General features: G+C 41.6%; 1 protein-coding gene across 1 annotated transcript; it reads right to left on the bottom strand.

Annotated features, from left to right (window-relative positions):
• Positions 1-1,070: 1,070 nt before the first annotated feature.
• Positions 1,071-15,376, bottom strand: med16 (mediator complex subunit 16). The gene is made up of 14 exons (XM_060878765.1): positions 14,871-15,376; positions 14,381-14,488; positions 12,749-12,918; positions 12,202-12,633; positions 10,899-11,004; positions 10,643-10,798; positions 9,852-10,069; positions 7,796-8,002; positions 6,469-6,679; positions 4,705-4,838; positions 2,986-3,178; positions 2,544-2,760; positions 2,212-2,295; positions 1,071-1,545 (listed from the first exon to the last, which is right to left on the bottom strand). Exons 1-14 carry the CDS (start codon positions 15,010-15,012, stop codon positions 1,419-1,421), a joined length of 2,505 nt encoding a protein of 834 aa, XP_060734748.1. The 5' UTR covers positions 15,013-15,376; the 3' UTR covers positions 1,071-1,418.
• Positions 15,377-17,049: the final 1,673 nt, after the last annotated feature.

The raw sequence follows: 17,049 nt of genomic DNA, 5'->3' as shown, positions 1-17,049 counted from the left end.
AAGCCACGGTGCCCCCGTTTTTCATATTTATAGAAATATATCACACTGAAAAATTTCTAAATTTAATCTGAACACCATCTGAAGGCCTTATGGTGGTCCAGTGGCAGGATCCCGTGCTCTCATTGCCATGGCCCGAGGCTGATTCCCACGCAGGGAAGTAATCCAGGCACTGAAGTGTTAACTCTCAATGCCGGTCCGAAGCCCTGATAAAACTGGAGGGTTGTGTCAGCAAGGGCATCCAGCATAAAACCTGTGCCAAATCAGATAGGTGGACCGGATGATCTCTGTGGTGACCCTGAACAGGGAACAGCCAAAAGAATGACAATCTGAACACCATAAGAAACCACAATCCTATGGGAATCATAAGTGACTTGTGACTGTGTGATAGTAGGCAGCTCAATAAAGAGGAGAATAAAGCTTCCATCTAGAAGCATCAGTAGAGTGTCTACAATCACAATCTTGTGTTATTTTGCGAATGCTGTGCAGCTATAAATATGCAGAAATTAGGCTACACCGATTCACCACTGTTCATGACTCATAACTGGGGTATAAACAAAAGTACTGCCAAGTATAAGCTGGACACTTTTTCCTACATGCTGTCCCAGCACTAGCTTTAATGACAAGTTGCTTACTTTAGCTGGGAATCAATCAGCAGCACACCCACAATATTCAGATTAAACAAAATCAATAAAATAAGAATTTGGGAATAAATATTGCTTGGACTCGTACCTTAGTAAATGTCTTTCATATCACAAAGCTTTCCAGAACTTTTGGACCAGTGTTGTCAGGTACTTTAAGGAGTGGAGTGTCATGATGGGTTCAAAAAGATAATCGAGCTTAGCTCCTGAGCTCAGAATGTTTTCTGTGCTCTCTGGTTTTGACCCAAAATCACGTCAGTAGGAATTGGATTGGTTTTGATGTATTAAATGAGTGTGTTCATGTGCGTCCTTGTGGCATTATGGGAACATGAAGTACAGTTTGTAAGTTAAATCAGATTTGATACAAAACAAACTAGACCAAGTTCAAACAATCACCACACCTTGCTTGGAGTTTATTGTGAGAAAGTTAAAAAAAATGACATTGAAAAGTAAGTTTCTTAATATTTACAACTAGTCAAAGATATTGGACAATACTTTACTGAAATAGCTGATTAGGGCTTTAAATACATCATTTTTCTTGTGTATAAAAATAATCCTTTTCTGAATCCAGTAACACAAGTGTCTTTTTTAATCTTTTTTCCCCCCATACGGACCATGATGGCGAAGCTAACAATGTATATTAACATTAATAACAACATTACTGACAGAAACAGGAGCCTCCAAAGATGGTGAATGATGGTATTTATGACCAGTCCAGGAATCATATAAACAACCTCTATTGTCACATTCTTTTTGGAAAACCTGTCAGAAAATAACCTCTCATGTGAGAGAGTTAGGGATCTTCCTCCAGAGGCCTCCACACAGACAGTTCTTTATCCATCGCTGCTCCCACTGCTTCATAGCATTGGTCTTGTTTGGGGAGCGCAGCATTGTTACACAGCCGCACCTGAAAGAAACAAATAGGTGATGAAGACATTAAAATCACATTTTAGGGAATAATTCCCTAAGCGATTTAGATAAATTTACCTTACAGTGCCTCGATACATGAAAAAGTATGTGAATAAATCTTTTATATAATATTTTTGCTAATATAATTGTAGATTTTCGAATTTTTATATTAACCATGAACAAAGCATATGTCCTGAAACTTTTGAAACATGTAAGGAAAAATTTCAGCACTCACTAGGACCATTCTGAGTAAAAATGTTTTCTATAGGTTATAAAGTGCACCAAGGAGGTAAGGCTATCATGTAACACTATGTACTGAGTGTATTTAGTAAATAAAAAGCTGGCTGGGGTTTTGACCCAAGTCCAGCAGGGGTTTATGTCATAAATATAAATGTGTTTAGAAATGTAGATATTATTACTTTTTATTACTTTGTAGGTACTATTTCCAATGATATCCTTAATGTTTCTGATAAAATTCAAATAGTGTCCTGTGTATATACACATTTTGCCCATGAAAATGACATTATTCCTTCTGTTTTTTCCATGTAACAGACACAATGTCATGGAACACAGAAATTAGAACAAAATTGATTTTGTATGCAATATGCGGATCTGTGCTCTTTAAAATCAGCAAATAATCACTTCATTATTTGTTTCCTTGTACCTGGTGCAGGCCTTGCTGTCCTCTGTGGGACAAATGCCCATGTGTAAGCAGCGAAGGTTGTCCATCCTCTGAGATGCTGGACTCCTGAAAAGATCATTGAATTGTTAGAAACTAAAAGTGTGCACTCATTCCTTATCGGTATTAAACACACAACATGAAAGTGCTGTGGCTCAGACAGAAAGCTCAGTGTGAACAGGAATATAGTGCACATGCTACATCAAGCAGACTTAACATGTATCGATTAAACGCCAGTTTCATGGACCTCTTAATGATGTGTCTGAATTTAAATTCTAGAAATCGTTTGAAAGAAAGCAGCCTCAAAAGATGCTCACCTAGAGAAAAGCTCCATCTGGGAGTTGGGATTAAGTCCAGGCAGCGTATAGGGCTTGCCAAACTGCAGCCGTAAATGAGGCTTGCTCTGGATCTTAGTAATGATTCCGTCGTTAATAGGAAGCCAGTCCATGCTGGGCACAAGCAGCTGGCTAGGCAGCAAACAGCACTCGTCCAGCAGCGTCTCGTCCGGCTCCTGAGGGTGACTTTCGTCTCGTGCTGTAGGTGGATTAAAACCATCAAAATACATTTGCTCATGAGGATTATTATTATTAAGTCGTTCTTAGATTCCTTTAGGATGACAGAACTAAAGAAACTATTTGAATAACAGAGGTTAAATAAAATGTTGTATTTACACTAAACGTTGGCTTTCAGCGGACAAAACTGATCGACAACTTTTTAAATCAGCAATTTTAACAGATGGTGTTTTTAAGGCAGACTCACAGCAGAGCCAGAGCTTGGTGAGGAGGCGGAAGAGCAGAGACATGCTGTCCTGGTTGTCTGAGGTGGCTGTGTAGATGGGCAAGCAGCCAGGCTTCAGCAGGCCCCAGATGCGGATCATCACCATCATCTCCCTCAGCATGCCCAGAGAAGGACCGTCACGCAGGAAACCGAAGCCAGGGCGTACGGTGGAGCCCTGATATGGAGAGGAAGAGAAATGGATTGTGGTCCAGTCTCATAATATACATTTACATCTTAAAGTGTCTCATAATAAAGTACTCGTGTTACCTGTGGCGGATTACATACATATAATGACATGCTTGTAGTGCGTTTAAACTTAACACCATGAAGCCGTTATTACAAACAGAGACTGTCTATAACGATATAACAAACTACTGCACCCTGGATTGTCATACGTAGGTTTTGATTATTTGGGATTGTGAATCTTAGTGGCTACGGACACCAAGATTTCAATTTTATACAAGGGCAAGAATATGAAACCTTTCTGCACTTCTGGCTGAGAAAATAAAGAGAAAGAATTATGACTTTTGGCTTTCCGCAATGGTGTACTGTAACCCTTCTGTTCTTAAGCATCAGGAACAGGCCACAAGCTGCTTTATACACCCTGTCACTCACTCCTGTAGAAACATTGATATGCGCTGCATTTAAAGACTTCACTCACTCAACTTAGCATGACTGTAGGGAGCTACTCTCTATGCAGCAGATTTAAAAAACTACCTCAAAAACTACTTCAAACATTTTCACAGGATACTTTTATGTTCTGCATGACATTTCCAGTTTCTGTGCACAAACAAATGGAAGGAAAGTAGACTTAGAAGATGGGTGGAATATGTGCTCTCATAGAACCAACAGGGATACTTAAAGTACTCGAACCTCAACCGTCACGATGGAACACAAGGAACTGTACGTGAAGAACGTGAACTTCCATACAGACATTAAGCGGCTCTTAGGATCTAACCTCAGGCCCTGGAATGAAGATCGCAAATTTACCCAATGTCACTTTGTTGACTGTACTCTTTAACAGTGCTGTCAAAATTAAGTATGTGCCACCAAACTGAACCATCCTGACTAAAAATGGCTAAAAACAAGGAACTAGTCAGAGGGTTTCACTTTAAAAGTTTGCAAACTCCTACTACTTCAGATTACTTTTGTTTTCTCAGATGATCCATCAGGCAAAGCTGAATTTAATTACCACAGAAGTAATTGGTCTTTAATAGATCACCTCAAATCTAAGCATTCTACTAAAACTATTTCTATGGGGCCTCACGAATGTATATATCAGTAGTGTGGTACTTCTTGGTGAATAACAAAACCTGTAACTAATGCTTTGGCTGATTGGAAGGTTAGCGCATAGTGGGAGACGCCGGACTGAGAGAAACCACTTCTTTGCATCTACCCATCCTGTCAATGGTCTGGATAGCGATGAAAATATGCCTTTTCAAGCCAACAGTTGATTTTGAGAGCCTTGATGGTTTTATTAGAAATGTGGTGGAAAGATTTTGTGTTCGGAGTTTAAAAAAAAATTATGCTATAATATAATGCTATTGTAAATATACTTACTTTGGGTTGATTCTACATTGATTCAATGATTTTTTTATTTAAATATCCATCATGACAACTTCAATCTTAAGAAGAAAAAAAGGGATGAATCACAAGAAATCGTGCCCTGCTAATTCTGTATCATACTCTTCCTCAACTGACCTGGTTGGGTAGGTTGGCCAGCAGATACAACACAAAATCTCCCACCCACTGAATGAGCTGTTGCAGGGACTGGAGCGGAGGCCCATCCAGAACAAACTCCTCCGTCTTCAGGTTGATCATTACCTTGTCAATATCTGGTTAAAATAAAGTGTAAGAATATAATGAAATCACAAATCTGGCTATACACAAAAGAAAGCCCCTTTAAGAAAATCTATTCTAGATTTTCCATAAATGACTTTAGACCATCCTTATTAGCAAGTCTATTTACGGCTGAGACAATTGTTTCCAAGCAGCTCTAATACTTTCATATTGGTTATAGTGGATGTTCTGGATCAGGGGTCACCAACGCGGTGCCCGCGGGCACCTGGTCGCCCGCAAGGAGCACTTAAGGCGCCCGCAAGGCACGTTCTAAAATAGCACTGGTCAAAATATAGCTACGCCTAAAAAAATTTTCTTGCTGTAGTTTTTGAATAAAAAACGCTTGCATTAACGTAGATTTTAAAATGACGATATTTAATTTCATTTTATTTAATTAAAAAAATTAAAACAAAAATGTTTTATGTATATAACGAACTCTGGCCTTTTCTGAAGTCAAATGTCAATATTGCGCGCACGTCACGTCCGACTCCTGACACAAGGAACCGGTGCAGCAACGATGAGGAGTTAGTTGTGATTTACCCCCAAAAACATGGCAGAAAAGCGACAGAAACATACCATTTTCACAGTGTTTGGGAGGAAGAGTTCTTTTTACGTCAGTCAAAGAAAAGTGTGTGTGTCTCATTTGCGGGACGACTGTTGCGACGGCAAAGCGGCACAATGTGGCGAGACACTTCAGTCTGCGTCACGAAAGTTTCAATGCTAACTACCCACCCGGCGGCGCATGAAGGACAGAAAAAGCCGTTACAAATCCTTTCATGCAAGTGGACATGACATGCACTGCTGAGCAACTAAGTGCTCTGTTCAAATTGGATGCTGGACAGGTAGAGACAGAAATCCTAACGTTGCAAAATGACCTCCACCTCAAAGCCCATCAGTCTGCATCAAACTTTTGGTGCCTTGTGGACACAGAAAAGTACAGTGGTGTATGCACAGCAGCTATGAAATTTGCATGCCTTTTTGGTTAAACCTCTCTCTGTGACTCAGCCTTTTCTAAATAACTTTATCAAGAACTAACACCGAACACGCCTTACTGATGCACATTTACAAGACTCACTCAGACTTGCAGTGTCAAATTATTCACCAGATTACAGTACACTGGTGAGCAGAATGCAGTGCCAGGCTTCCCACTAACAGACATTTACAGTTAAAGAAGAGATAACGTGTTCATTGAAAACACCATAACATTAAACTAAAAATGGTGCACAGAAATGTGAACATTTTTTGAAAAAGACTAAATTACTTGTGAATATTCCTTCCATCATTGTTGTATAAATCATTGTTAATAATTGTGGAGAATAATTAACATTGACATGTGAGCAGTCTCTTCACCATAATATTATTATTATTATTATTATTATTATTAAAAAGTGATCTGTGCAATTTTGCTCTTGAGGAAGTTTGTATCAAACCGGTAGCCCTTCGTACTACTCAGTTCCCTTGAAGTAGCCCTCAGTCTTAAAAAAGGTTGGTGACCCCTGTTCTGGATTATCACTGATATTTATTGATCATTGTTGATATTATCCTTTTGGACCAACGTGAATAAGCAACACTGTACTCAAAAGGTTTCCATAGACAAAGATGTTTTAATAGATACAAGCTTGTTACCAGTGTCTGTATTCTTGGTGCAGATCTCTGCCAGCCGGTCTCCTGGGCTCTTGTCTGGTGTGTTGAGAACGTGGGGCCTCAGCAGAGATTTAAGTGTGGAGCTGATGGCAATGAGGAGCAGCTTGGCGTAGAAGTCACACGCCCGGGCTGCTGTAGCTAAAGACAGTTTGCACAGAGAAGCCTTTACAGCTACGATGCGGGTAGACAGCACCTGTAAAATTCACCCAAAAACAAACAAAAAAAGAATCATGAAGTGCCCATGATAGTAAATAATTCTAACTTTAGAGTATGTTTGCATTCTACCATTACACCTCAGTTTAAGTGGGAAAAAAAAGGTCCTTAAGTTAAATAATATCTCTATTATCTCTTATGTGCGACAATAAATATCATATTTATGTCATTTCACATTGGTTTAGAATACCATTCCTCTGTTTTTGAGTGAATTGACTGGAAATTCTGAGTGAAATATTGTGGCTACACAACATAGTATTAGACAGTGGGACTGAGTCGTGACACTGAGGCGGGCCACCCGAGTCGACTCCCCGGGCCACCCGAGTCGACTCCCCGGGCCACCCGAGTCGACTCCCCGGGCCACCCGAGTCGACTCCCCGGGCCACCAGAGTCGACTCCCCGGGCCACCAGAGTCGACTCCCCGGGCCACCAGAGTCGACTCCCCGGGCCACCAGAGTCGACTCCCCGGGCCACCAGAGTCGACTCCCCGGGCCACCAGAGTCGACTCCCCGGGCCACCAGAGTCGACTCCCCGGGCCACCAGAGTCGACTCCCCGGGCCACCAGAGTCGACTCCCCGGGCCACCAGAGTCGACTCCCCGGGCCACCAGAGTCGACTCCCCGGGCCACCAGAGTCGACTCCCCGGGCCACCAGAGTCGACTCCCCGGGCCACCAGAGTCGACTCCCCGGGCCACCAGAGTCGACTCCCCGGGCCACCAGAGTCGACTCCCCGGGCCACCAGAGTCGACTCCCCGGGCCACCAGAGTCGACTCCCCGGGCCACCAGAGTCGACTCCCCGGGCCACCAGAGTCGACTCCCCGGGCCACCAGAGTCGACTCCCCGGGCCACCAGAGTCGACTCCCCGGGCCACCAGAGTCGACTCCCCGGGCCACCTGGATTTTGTGCAGCAACTGGACCTTAAATAGAATCAAATTTGCCCTGGTGTTGTACTGCATTTATTATATAAGAGATATGCAGCCACAATAACATTAAAAGCACTGTCTTTGCTGTAAATGTTATATTTAATGTACCATGGAAAATCACACAGCTTTCAACTGATCCCAAATCAGAATAAAGAAAATCCCATTCACATGTACCTGCTGTAATGCCTGATTCTGTCTCATGTACTCTTCATGGAGTTTCTCGACCAGGTTATGTACCATGCTGTGTTGCACATGCAGCAGCACGTCCCACCAGTCGTAGCCTGTCACCATGCAGTACTCCAGCAGGAACAATAGATGGCGCAGCAGAATGTTCATGTCCAACATCTGGCCCATGGAGGGCGATACACGGATCATGTGCAGCTAAAAACAGCAGCAGAACAGTTAAGTTGCCTCATTAGCGATAAGTTTAGAAAACATTTATAAATTACATTTCAGAGGAATTCATGAGTGTGTAGACTGGACACAATGCAAAAAACTTGTGTATTGAAGCCTTTCAAGTAACACAAGAGATTGGAATAGACAAACGAGGTGCATAGACTAAGAGAAAATAATTAGTATTAACATAATATTGAAATGCTTCCTGTGTACTTTCCCCTACTAAATTTTGCTTCTATAGCACTTTTTTACACTAACAATGCATGCAGGTGGATGATCCTTTGAGACATTTAAAATTAACATGTTAAAAGAAACTTGATTTGCTAATTAGGGTAAAATAAAAGAATAGTCACTTCTTATATCAGGGGTCACCAACGCGGTGCCCGCAGGCACCTGGTCGCCCGCAAGGAGCACTTAAGGCGCCCGCGAGGCACGTTCTAAAATAGCACTGGTCAAAATATAGTTACGCCTAAAAAAGATTTTCTTGCTGTAGTTTTTGAATAATTAAAACAAAAATGTTTTATGTATATAACAAACTCTGGCCTTTTCTGAAGTCAAATGTCAATATTGCGCGCTCCTGACACAAGGAAGTGGTGCAGCAACGATGAGGAGTTAGTTGTGATTTACCCCCAAAAACATGGCAGAAAAGCGACAAAAAACATACCATTTTCACAGTGTTTGGGAGGAAGAGTTCTTTTTACGTCAGTCAAAGAAAAGTGTGTGTGTCTCATTTGCGGGACGACTGTTGCGACGGCAAAGCGGCACAATGTGGCGAGACACTTCAGTCTGCGTCACGAAAGTTTCAATGCTAACTACCCACCCGGCGGCGCATGAAGGACAGAAAAAGCCGTTACAAATCCTTTCATGCAAGTGGACATGACATGCACTGCTGAGCAACTAAGTGCTCTGTTCAAATTGGATGCTGGACAGGTAGAGATAGAAATCCTAACGTTGCAAAATGACCTCCACCTCAAAGCCCATCAGTCTGCATCAAACTTTTGGTGCCTTGTGGACACAGAAAAGTACAGTGGTGTACAGTATGCACAGCAGCTATGAAATTTGCATGCCTTTTTGGTTAAACCTCTCTCTGTGACTCAGCCTTTTCTAAATAACTTTATCAAGAACTAACACCGAACACGCCTTACTGATGCACATTTACAAGACTCACTCACACTTGCAGTGTCAAATTATTCACCAGATTACAGTACACTGGTGAGCAGAATGCAGTGCCAGGCTTCCCACTAACAGACATTTACAGACAAAGAAGAGATAACGTGTTCATTGAAAACACCATAACATTAAACTAAAAATGGTGCACAGAAATGTGAACATTTTTTGAAAAAGACTAAATTACTTGTGAATATTCCTTCCATCATTGTTGTATAAATCATGGTTAATAATTGTGGAGAATAAGTAACATTGACATGTGAGCAGTCTCTTCACCATAATAATATTATTATTATTATTATTATTATTATTATTATTATTAAAAAGTGATCTGTGCAATTTTGCTCTTGAGGAAGTTTGTATCAAACCGGTAGCCCTTCCTACTACTCAGTTCCCTTGAAGTAGCCCTCAGTCTTAAAAAAGGTTGGTGACCCCTGTCTTATATGGTGGTTGTTTTTTTTGGCTGCTTCCTGTTCAGGGCCAGTACTGCGGATCATCGTTGTCTGTACGTATATTTGATTTGGCAATGAGAGCATGGGACCCTGTTGCAGGACAACCAGGGGTCTATAGCTGCTACTTATTTTTCTAAATTAAAAGCTGTTTTTGTTAAATACAGGGCAGTCTAATCTGCTTATCTCCAGCCACAACCAAACTTCGCTTTGCGTACCTTTCCATGGTTATCCACACCAACCAGAGCCAGAGAAGTCCAGGAGAACTGCAGGGCTTTGAAGTGCACAGTGGGACCTCCAGTTCTCTGGCGTTTAATCGTCGGCTCGTCCCCCACCCGCTGAGAAGAGCCGGTAGACCCAGGGAACACACCCATGGTTTGGAGGGACAGACGGTGTAGTATCTGAATAGTGCCATCATGGAAGGCCAAAGCCAGGCCTAATCAAGAAAGATCACATAAGCAATACAAATCATACTTTAAGGGCTATAAAATACTGAATAGAAACTTTTCTACTAAAAGTCGTTTTATATTCATATTTCTGAGAGATTGTTTAGATGCTCTTCACTTTAGAGTATTTTTTCACTGTAGAGTAAGAAACGGTTCAGGGAGGAGAGTAAGGTTTCTGTGGGAAGGTTATTAAATTAAGTGGTTTCTAAATATTTTTTGTATTCAGTAGTGTGTATCTGCATCATATCAGATGAGGCATATATCCAAGTAACAGACAATGATTTCAACAAACTTCCATGTCCTGTAGGCTGGTAACTGTCCCCACAAAATAACAGACAAAATTTCCCATAAATGTACTAGCCTAATTCCGGATTAGCAAGGCTAGAGCAGAACAGCTCAGGTCTGACCGATCCTGTTTTCCTTTGGGACTGAATGCTGACTTGAGCAAAAAATCAGTTAATGAGTGGTGTATATAGTCTGAGTCAATGTGTCAATTATTGCTAACTAATCATCTCAAAGTAAAAGGTTCTGACATTACACACTGGAAAATATAAAAGCTTTACCAAGGCCTGGGCAAAACTTTGTGTCTGAGGCCACTTTAAGGTCAGTGTTGGAAATTGAGATGGGCAGTTTAGGCAGCGCCACTGCAGAAACACGGTCCAGGTCGTTTGTGGCAGAAAGGATTCGCCACTTCAGGATCATCGGCTGCTTTTCTCCGACTGCACGTAAAAGAAATATTAGACCACAGAAGAAATATTGATTTGGATACAAACTGCAGCGTAAACTCATAGATGAATCGTTGAAAGACTTCATGCTTACCAACAGGTGAGCGGTGCTGAAAGATATTATTGACCGGGAGTCCCTCTTTCCGTAAGGACCAGCACTCTACTATGCTACCCGTCTGACTGGATGCACAGATTAATACCTTGAGCAGGATTAATAAACAGAAAAGGACACAATTTATGATTTTATTTATAGCTTGCATCATTTACGCCATTTGGCAGACGCCGCATTTTAAACTCATTTTATACAACTGAGCAATTGAGGGTTAAAGGCCTTGCTCAGTGGCCAAGCAGTGGCAGTTTAGTGGACCATTGGGATTTGACCTCACAACCTTTCAGATGCATAAGTTTAGAGCAAATGCTACACATGATCACAAGTGATTTTATTGCCTTCCTACTTGTGGTTGTCATGGTAATACTGTTTTTCAGTAGGTGGTGCAACTAGTCTTCCCCTAGTCAAACAAATTAGATATCTTGCCACTAAAATGAAACATTCTGGAGGGTGATTCACCGTTTAAATATAAAATTCAGTAGTGTGTATCTACATCATATCAGATGAAACATATATCCAAGTAACAAACAATGATTTCAACAAATTCCATTTAATAGAAGACAAATGGCAGTTGTGTTTGAGCAAATCAAAAATTTTTACATGAACATTCATAAATTCATGAGTTTGTGTTACTGCAGCTCAGACGACCTGTAATTTGTCATTTCAGTCAGGACCACTTTGTCAAATTAAGGTTTATTAGCGATATGCATACAGTTAGTGTTGGCGGTATGGTTCTGTTCTGGGCAAAATTTGCCACACGCCTGTCCGTGCGCATGCATGGACGGAGAGGGGAGAGCAGCAACTGGAGAATAAAATAGACCCCCCATTATAGCAGCAGAATCAGAACCATAATCATGCAACCAAAAGCTTACATGTTTTGAAAAAAAAAAGATTTAAAAAAAAAAAAAGATAAATAAAATAAAGAGAGAGAGGGGAAAGGAGAAAGGGAAAAAAGAGAAACGAATACATGAAGATAACTTAATCGGTACTGGACAACAGGTTCTGGCTAGGAGGAGTTGAGGTTTGGAGAAGGGGGTTTGAATCGCAGCAGCAGCGATGCGCAAGAAGTGGTTCGAAGAAAGGGGATTTAAAGGGTCGGAAAATACGGAAGTCGTACCGGATTGGTGCACGTCGTGAACAGCTGATTAGCAGCTGATGCAGCTTGACTACGTGGCCTGCCTGAACTAACGCGATGCTTGATTTCAGACCTGGAACTTCTTTCATTTTTGACAGTGAGAATCATTTAATGTCAGTGTGACAGCTGTAGTTTCGGTTATCATGTTCTCACCTGCTCAGAGTTTTCCCTTGTGAGAAATTTGAGGTGTGTGACAGCAGGGTATTTGTTGCGGCGCACCGGGTCGGTGGTGCAGCGCATGAAGAGCGAAGGCAGCAGCTCGGTGTCGATGCGACATTTCTCACTCACAACGCTCACGCACACCTTGTAGAACTGCACAGGTGAGGAGCTGCTGCCATCTGTCGTGGCCACGACGATGTTGCCACCGCCTGTGAACGCGATGTCAGCCAGGGCAACGCGGCCACGCAGGCGGCTCAGGCTCTCGCTGGCTGAAAGTAACGTGCCGTTCGGCTTCAGCAGGGACACGCTCACAAGGCCGCTCACCGTCACAGCCAACCAGCCCTCCATAGGTTTCCCACCGAAGAGAGTAAGCGATGGAGAGAACTTTACCCTTGAGAACTTCTCGCCGAAGTTGGTGGAACCGGACTACAAAAGGACAGAATCAGGAAATAAAGAAGACAGATTTTATAAATAACTGAAGGGTTATAATAATAGAAGGGGAAAAATAAATTTTAAAAAAGTGCTAGAATTTTCTCCTTGCCTTCTCTACATGCAAAGCAAGCTTCACTCCATTGTGCAGCCATGACAGGGCGACAATAGGGTCACCCTCAACCGAGCTGCTTTGTGTACTCTCCCAGCTGTTCACCAGGTGTTCTGTCATTGCCCAGCACTTGATCTGTCCATCCCCATCTGCCGAGAGCAGCCTGGACCCTACTCAAACATTAAAAAGGTGGTAAAATGCTTTAGTCATTGTACTTGGATTCTGATGTTGAAAAAACATTATTCAGATTATGCAGCTAAAATCTGTGATTCTGGTACACGTTTAACTGAAGGTAGCTGTGCTGAAACACAAAATGTCAAATAAACCCATTTATTCCAATGCTACATCCGCACACGAGCACCTGAAGGATGGTGTACGGTGTGTAGTTGTCCGAATTGACAGACAAAATGAAGCTGATTGCTTAAACCAACTTTCCTGTGATAGCTGCCAAAATGTGCCAATAACTAAATGTTACAAGAAAAGGCACCTTTTCATAGAACGCAATGCAATACAGTGACACAATCCTTTTTTTTACTTGTGATTTGTTTTTTAGACTGATGATGTAGCAAGATTTTGATCTAAAGATCTAAATCTGCTAAAACATGGTCATAAAGACACAATGCCGGTGAGCCTGTTGTATTAAAGGTGGGGTCTCTGTTGTTTGAAAGCCAATGTTGACATTTGAAATCACCAAAACAAACACGCCCCTAACCCAAATGGGTCCCACCCCTGTTTTGATAGCTCCACCCACACATACACCAGACAAGTATAACCCAGACAAGTATTACCAAGACAAGTATTATGGCGGAACCTGTTGGGGCAGCTGACCAAGGGGATATTTTTATCAATAAATGAACACAATGAGTAATACTGTGGTAATATAAATGTGTTTTTGTAGTACTGTGTGTTGTACTGTGAAAGGTTTATCTCTGTTTCACGCAGAAGACGTTCAGTTCTCTCCAGCGCTGGAAAGCTGATCCTATATTAACACGGGTCCTGCTTCTTGCCTTATCATAAGCCTTTCTTCGCTTTTATCCTCCATGTCAATGTTAAAACCGCTTTCTGCTAATGTCACACATGCACACTGAACACTCTCTCCGCCCATAGTGACAAGACACACCCCTTTCTGCTCATTGGCTACACGTTAGTTTTGTTTTTGTTTTGTTTGGCGACCCAACAGAGTTTTCTGAAGCGTTTCTCAAACAACAAAGACCCCACCTTTAAGTGCTCTTATCGCTTTCATGAAAACTAACAATCCATAAGTGAGAACTAGAAAACTAGCCTACAAGTCTGATAGAACAGTTAGTTTATCCAAATGTGTCTTTTGTCTCTCAGGAATAATTATCAAGGCACCAAATCATGCCTTGAATCATTTGCTGACACACACATGACCAGAAAAGGACACAGGAAGTAGGCGTACTTGCAGCCCCATAGACTTTCAGGATTTCTTTAACTGCTATATAATAATAAATAGGTAGATAGACAGAGGACACATATATACTGATTAAAATCCAAGTCCCTGGTGACAGGTACTGCTACAATGCTTTAAACAACTGCGTCATTCCTGTTAAATGAGAGATGTTTTTGTCTGTTGCCTTTAAAACTGAATCTAACGCATTGAAGTTTACACACCTGATTGGTCCCATTCAAGGCATGAGATAACTTCTGCATGACCAGAGTTGATTGAGTAGACGTCCCAGGGATGCTCAACGTCAATGATATGAATCATATGACTGAGATCTAAACCCAAAGGAACAAAGGATTTGCACATTTTACTGTTAAATGTTTCACTTCAATCAGTGTTTAAGAGAGACACAATTCTGAAGTGTGCATACATGCATTTTGTGTGTGTGTGAGTGAGTGTATGTGTGTGAGTGAGTGTATGTGTCTCTGTGTGTATGTACTGTGTCTCTCTCTCTGTGTGTAGGTATATGTATGTGTCTCTCCCTGTGTGTACGTATCTCTCTATGTGTATGTATATGTGTGTGTGTCCCTCTCTGTGTGTATGTATGTATATGTGTGTGTATGTATGTATATGTCTCTCTGTGTGTATGTATATGTGTGTGTGTGTGTGTGTATATATATATATATACACATGTGTGTGTCTCTCTGTGTGTCCTACCTCTGTCTTCATCTTCATTTTTCAGGTCAGTAGTGAAGGCGATGAGGTTCCTGCAGGACCACGCACACACCAGTGGGATTGAAGGGCAGTGGTTGCTTTTGGTTCTCTTGTCCCACTCGCACACATACACAACGTCCATCATTAAATCATTGACTTGTCAGAGGAATCTTCTGATTTGTAAACTTTAAAACCAATTTATTTCAACAAACCCATTCAATTTACGACTGGATCTCCACTTATCCACTATCTATTTATCCACTATCTATTTATCCACCTAGCTAGTTCGCTAAAAACACCACCAGATGTAGAAGATAAAACAAAGGACAATCTTCCACCCCAATTTATAAGTTTCTCTTCACCAAAACGCCAACATTATCATCAAATTACATTCTAAAACGTGATAATTTCCCATTTGTTTAAAAAACAACCGGTGAACGAACTTGCGATTCACATCAACACTTACGTACAAACATCTCACGCTACTGTGCTAAACAGTACGTTAAACTTGCAACCCAACGCTAATGTCGTAAATACTAAGTACGCTAGAGGATAATAAAAAAAAGACAGAAAAATGTAGGTACCGCCACCACTGGCGTGGAGTGTAATGACAGCCTCGTCTGCATACAAACACAAAAACAAATACAATATAATCCAGTTTATTGTTTAAACCACCTTTCATTCATTCATTCATTCATTCATTCATCTTCTACCGCTTATCCGAACTACCTCGGGTCACGGGGAGCCTGTGCCTATCTCAGGCGTCATCGGGCATCAAGGCAGGATACACCCTGGACGGAGTGCCAACCCATCGCAGGGCACACACACACTCTCATTCACTCACACAATCACACACTAGGGACAATTTTCCAGAGATGCCAATCAACCTACCATGCATGTCTTTGGACCGGGGGGAGGAAACCGGAGCACCCGGAGGAAACCCCCGAGGCACGGGGAGAACATGCAAACTCCACACACACAAGGCGGAGGCGGGAATCGAACCCCAACCCTGGAGGTGTGAGGCGAACGTGCTAACCACTAAGCCACCGTGCCCCCCGTTTAAACCACCTTAATAATAATAAATAATGGTTTGATAAAAAGGGCGTTTTATATCAGGGAAATCATTAAAATACTACAAAACCCAAGACACATCCATAACCAAGATGATATGACTGTATTATACCAAAAACATTGCAGAATACTTGAATTTGAGTGGTGTTTAGGTGTTTGTTCTAATAATATTATTGTTCCTATTTTAACAGCGCAATCACAGGAACATAAGTGGAATTTAACGTTTATAGAACGTGTCTTGAGATTTGCAACGGGCTGTTTTTCTGAAACAAGAAAGTATTTATTTTATGTCTTATTAACTTTGAGAGAGTGAAAAAAAGACTGTTGGGAAAACAACTGTTTATAGCTCTTATAACATGCCTTGTAGATGTTCTACAACATTAAATGTAATTAGAATTGATTGGAAATTATGGCAAGTCATATATGTGTTCGTGTCTTGTCAATGTCATTCTGTCACACTGTGGAGCTTCTGTACTAAAACAAATTCCTCGTATGTGAAAACATACCTGGCAATAAAGATCTTTCTGATTCTGATTCTGATTCTGATCAATTTTCTGTACTGATTATCATACACATGGTTCCAGAAAACCTGGAGAGCATCCCAGGGGACTCGGGGCACAAGGTGGGGTCACCATGGACAGACTGCCATCTTACTGTATGTCACAATCACACACAATTACAAAATACAGACAATTTAGAGATGGCTTTCGACCTGTGGAGGAAACTGAAGGAAATACTCAGAGGAAACCCAAAAAGCATGGGGAGAACATGAGCAGAAGGCACACATACAGGGCAAAGTCCCAATCAATTCACTTCAATTCAATTCAAGTTTATTTGTTGTTTGACACAAACAATGACATTTTGTCTGCTGTTAGAGATGTTTCCCAGATAAACAGCATCAGTTTTTCATGAGTGTCTGTAACTTAGACAACTCAGCCTGTTCACTGACAACACCTGCTCAGAACAAGTAGGCCAGTGGTTCTCAAACTGGGGTCCCTGAGATGGTGCCAGAAAATATATGAGTAATAATAGAGGCTCCTGGTTCTTTTTTTTTCAAAGGTGACTGGATTGAACCAATTTGGGAGGCAATCAAAAATCGCAGCTTTGGTTT

This window comes from Tachysurus vachellii, chromosome 1 (genome assembly GCF_030014155.1).
Source record: "Tachysurus vachellii isolate PV-2020 chromosome 1, HZAU_Pvac_v1, whole genome shotgun sequence".
Classification (NCBI taxonomy): domain Eukaryota; kingdom Metazoa; phylum Chordata; class Actinopteri; order Siluriformes; family Bagridae; genus Tachysurus; species Tachysurus vachellii.
The sequence above is the reverse complement of the archived record's forward strand: the minus strand, read 5'-3'. Positions and strand labels throughout refer to the sequence as shown.

Excerpts from the sequence above, each read along its gene's own strand:
- med16 (XM_060878765.1), bottom strand. The coding sequence starts at position 15,012 with ATGATGGACGTTGTGTATGTGTGCGAGTGGGACAAGAGAACCAAAAGC. Across the intron at positions 4,839-6,468 it reads CACCAAGAATACAGACACTG|ATATTGACAAGGTAATGATC; the intron begins GTAACAAGCTTG and ends TATTTTAACCAG. Across the intron at positions 1,546-2,211 it reads GACAGCAAGGCCTGCACCAG|GTGCGGCTGTGTAACAATGC; the intron begins GTACAAGGAAAC and ends TGTTTCTTTCAG.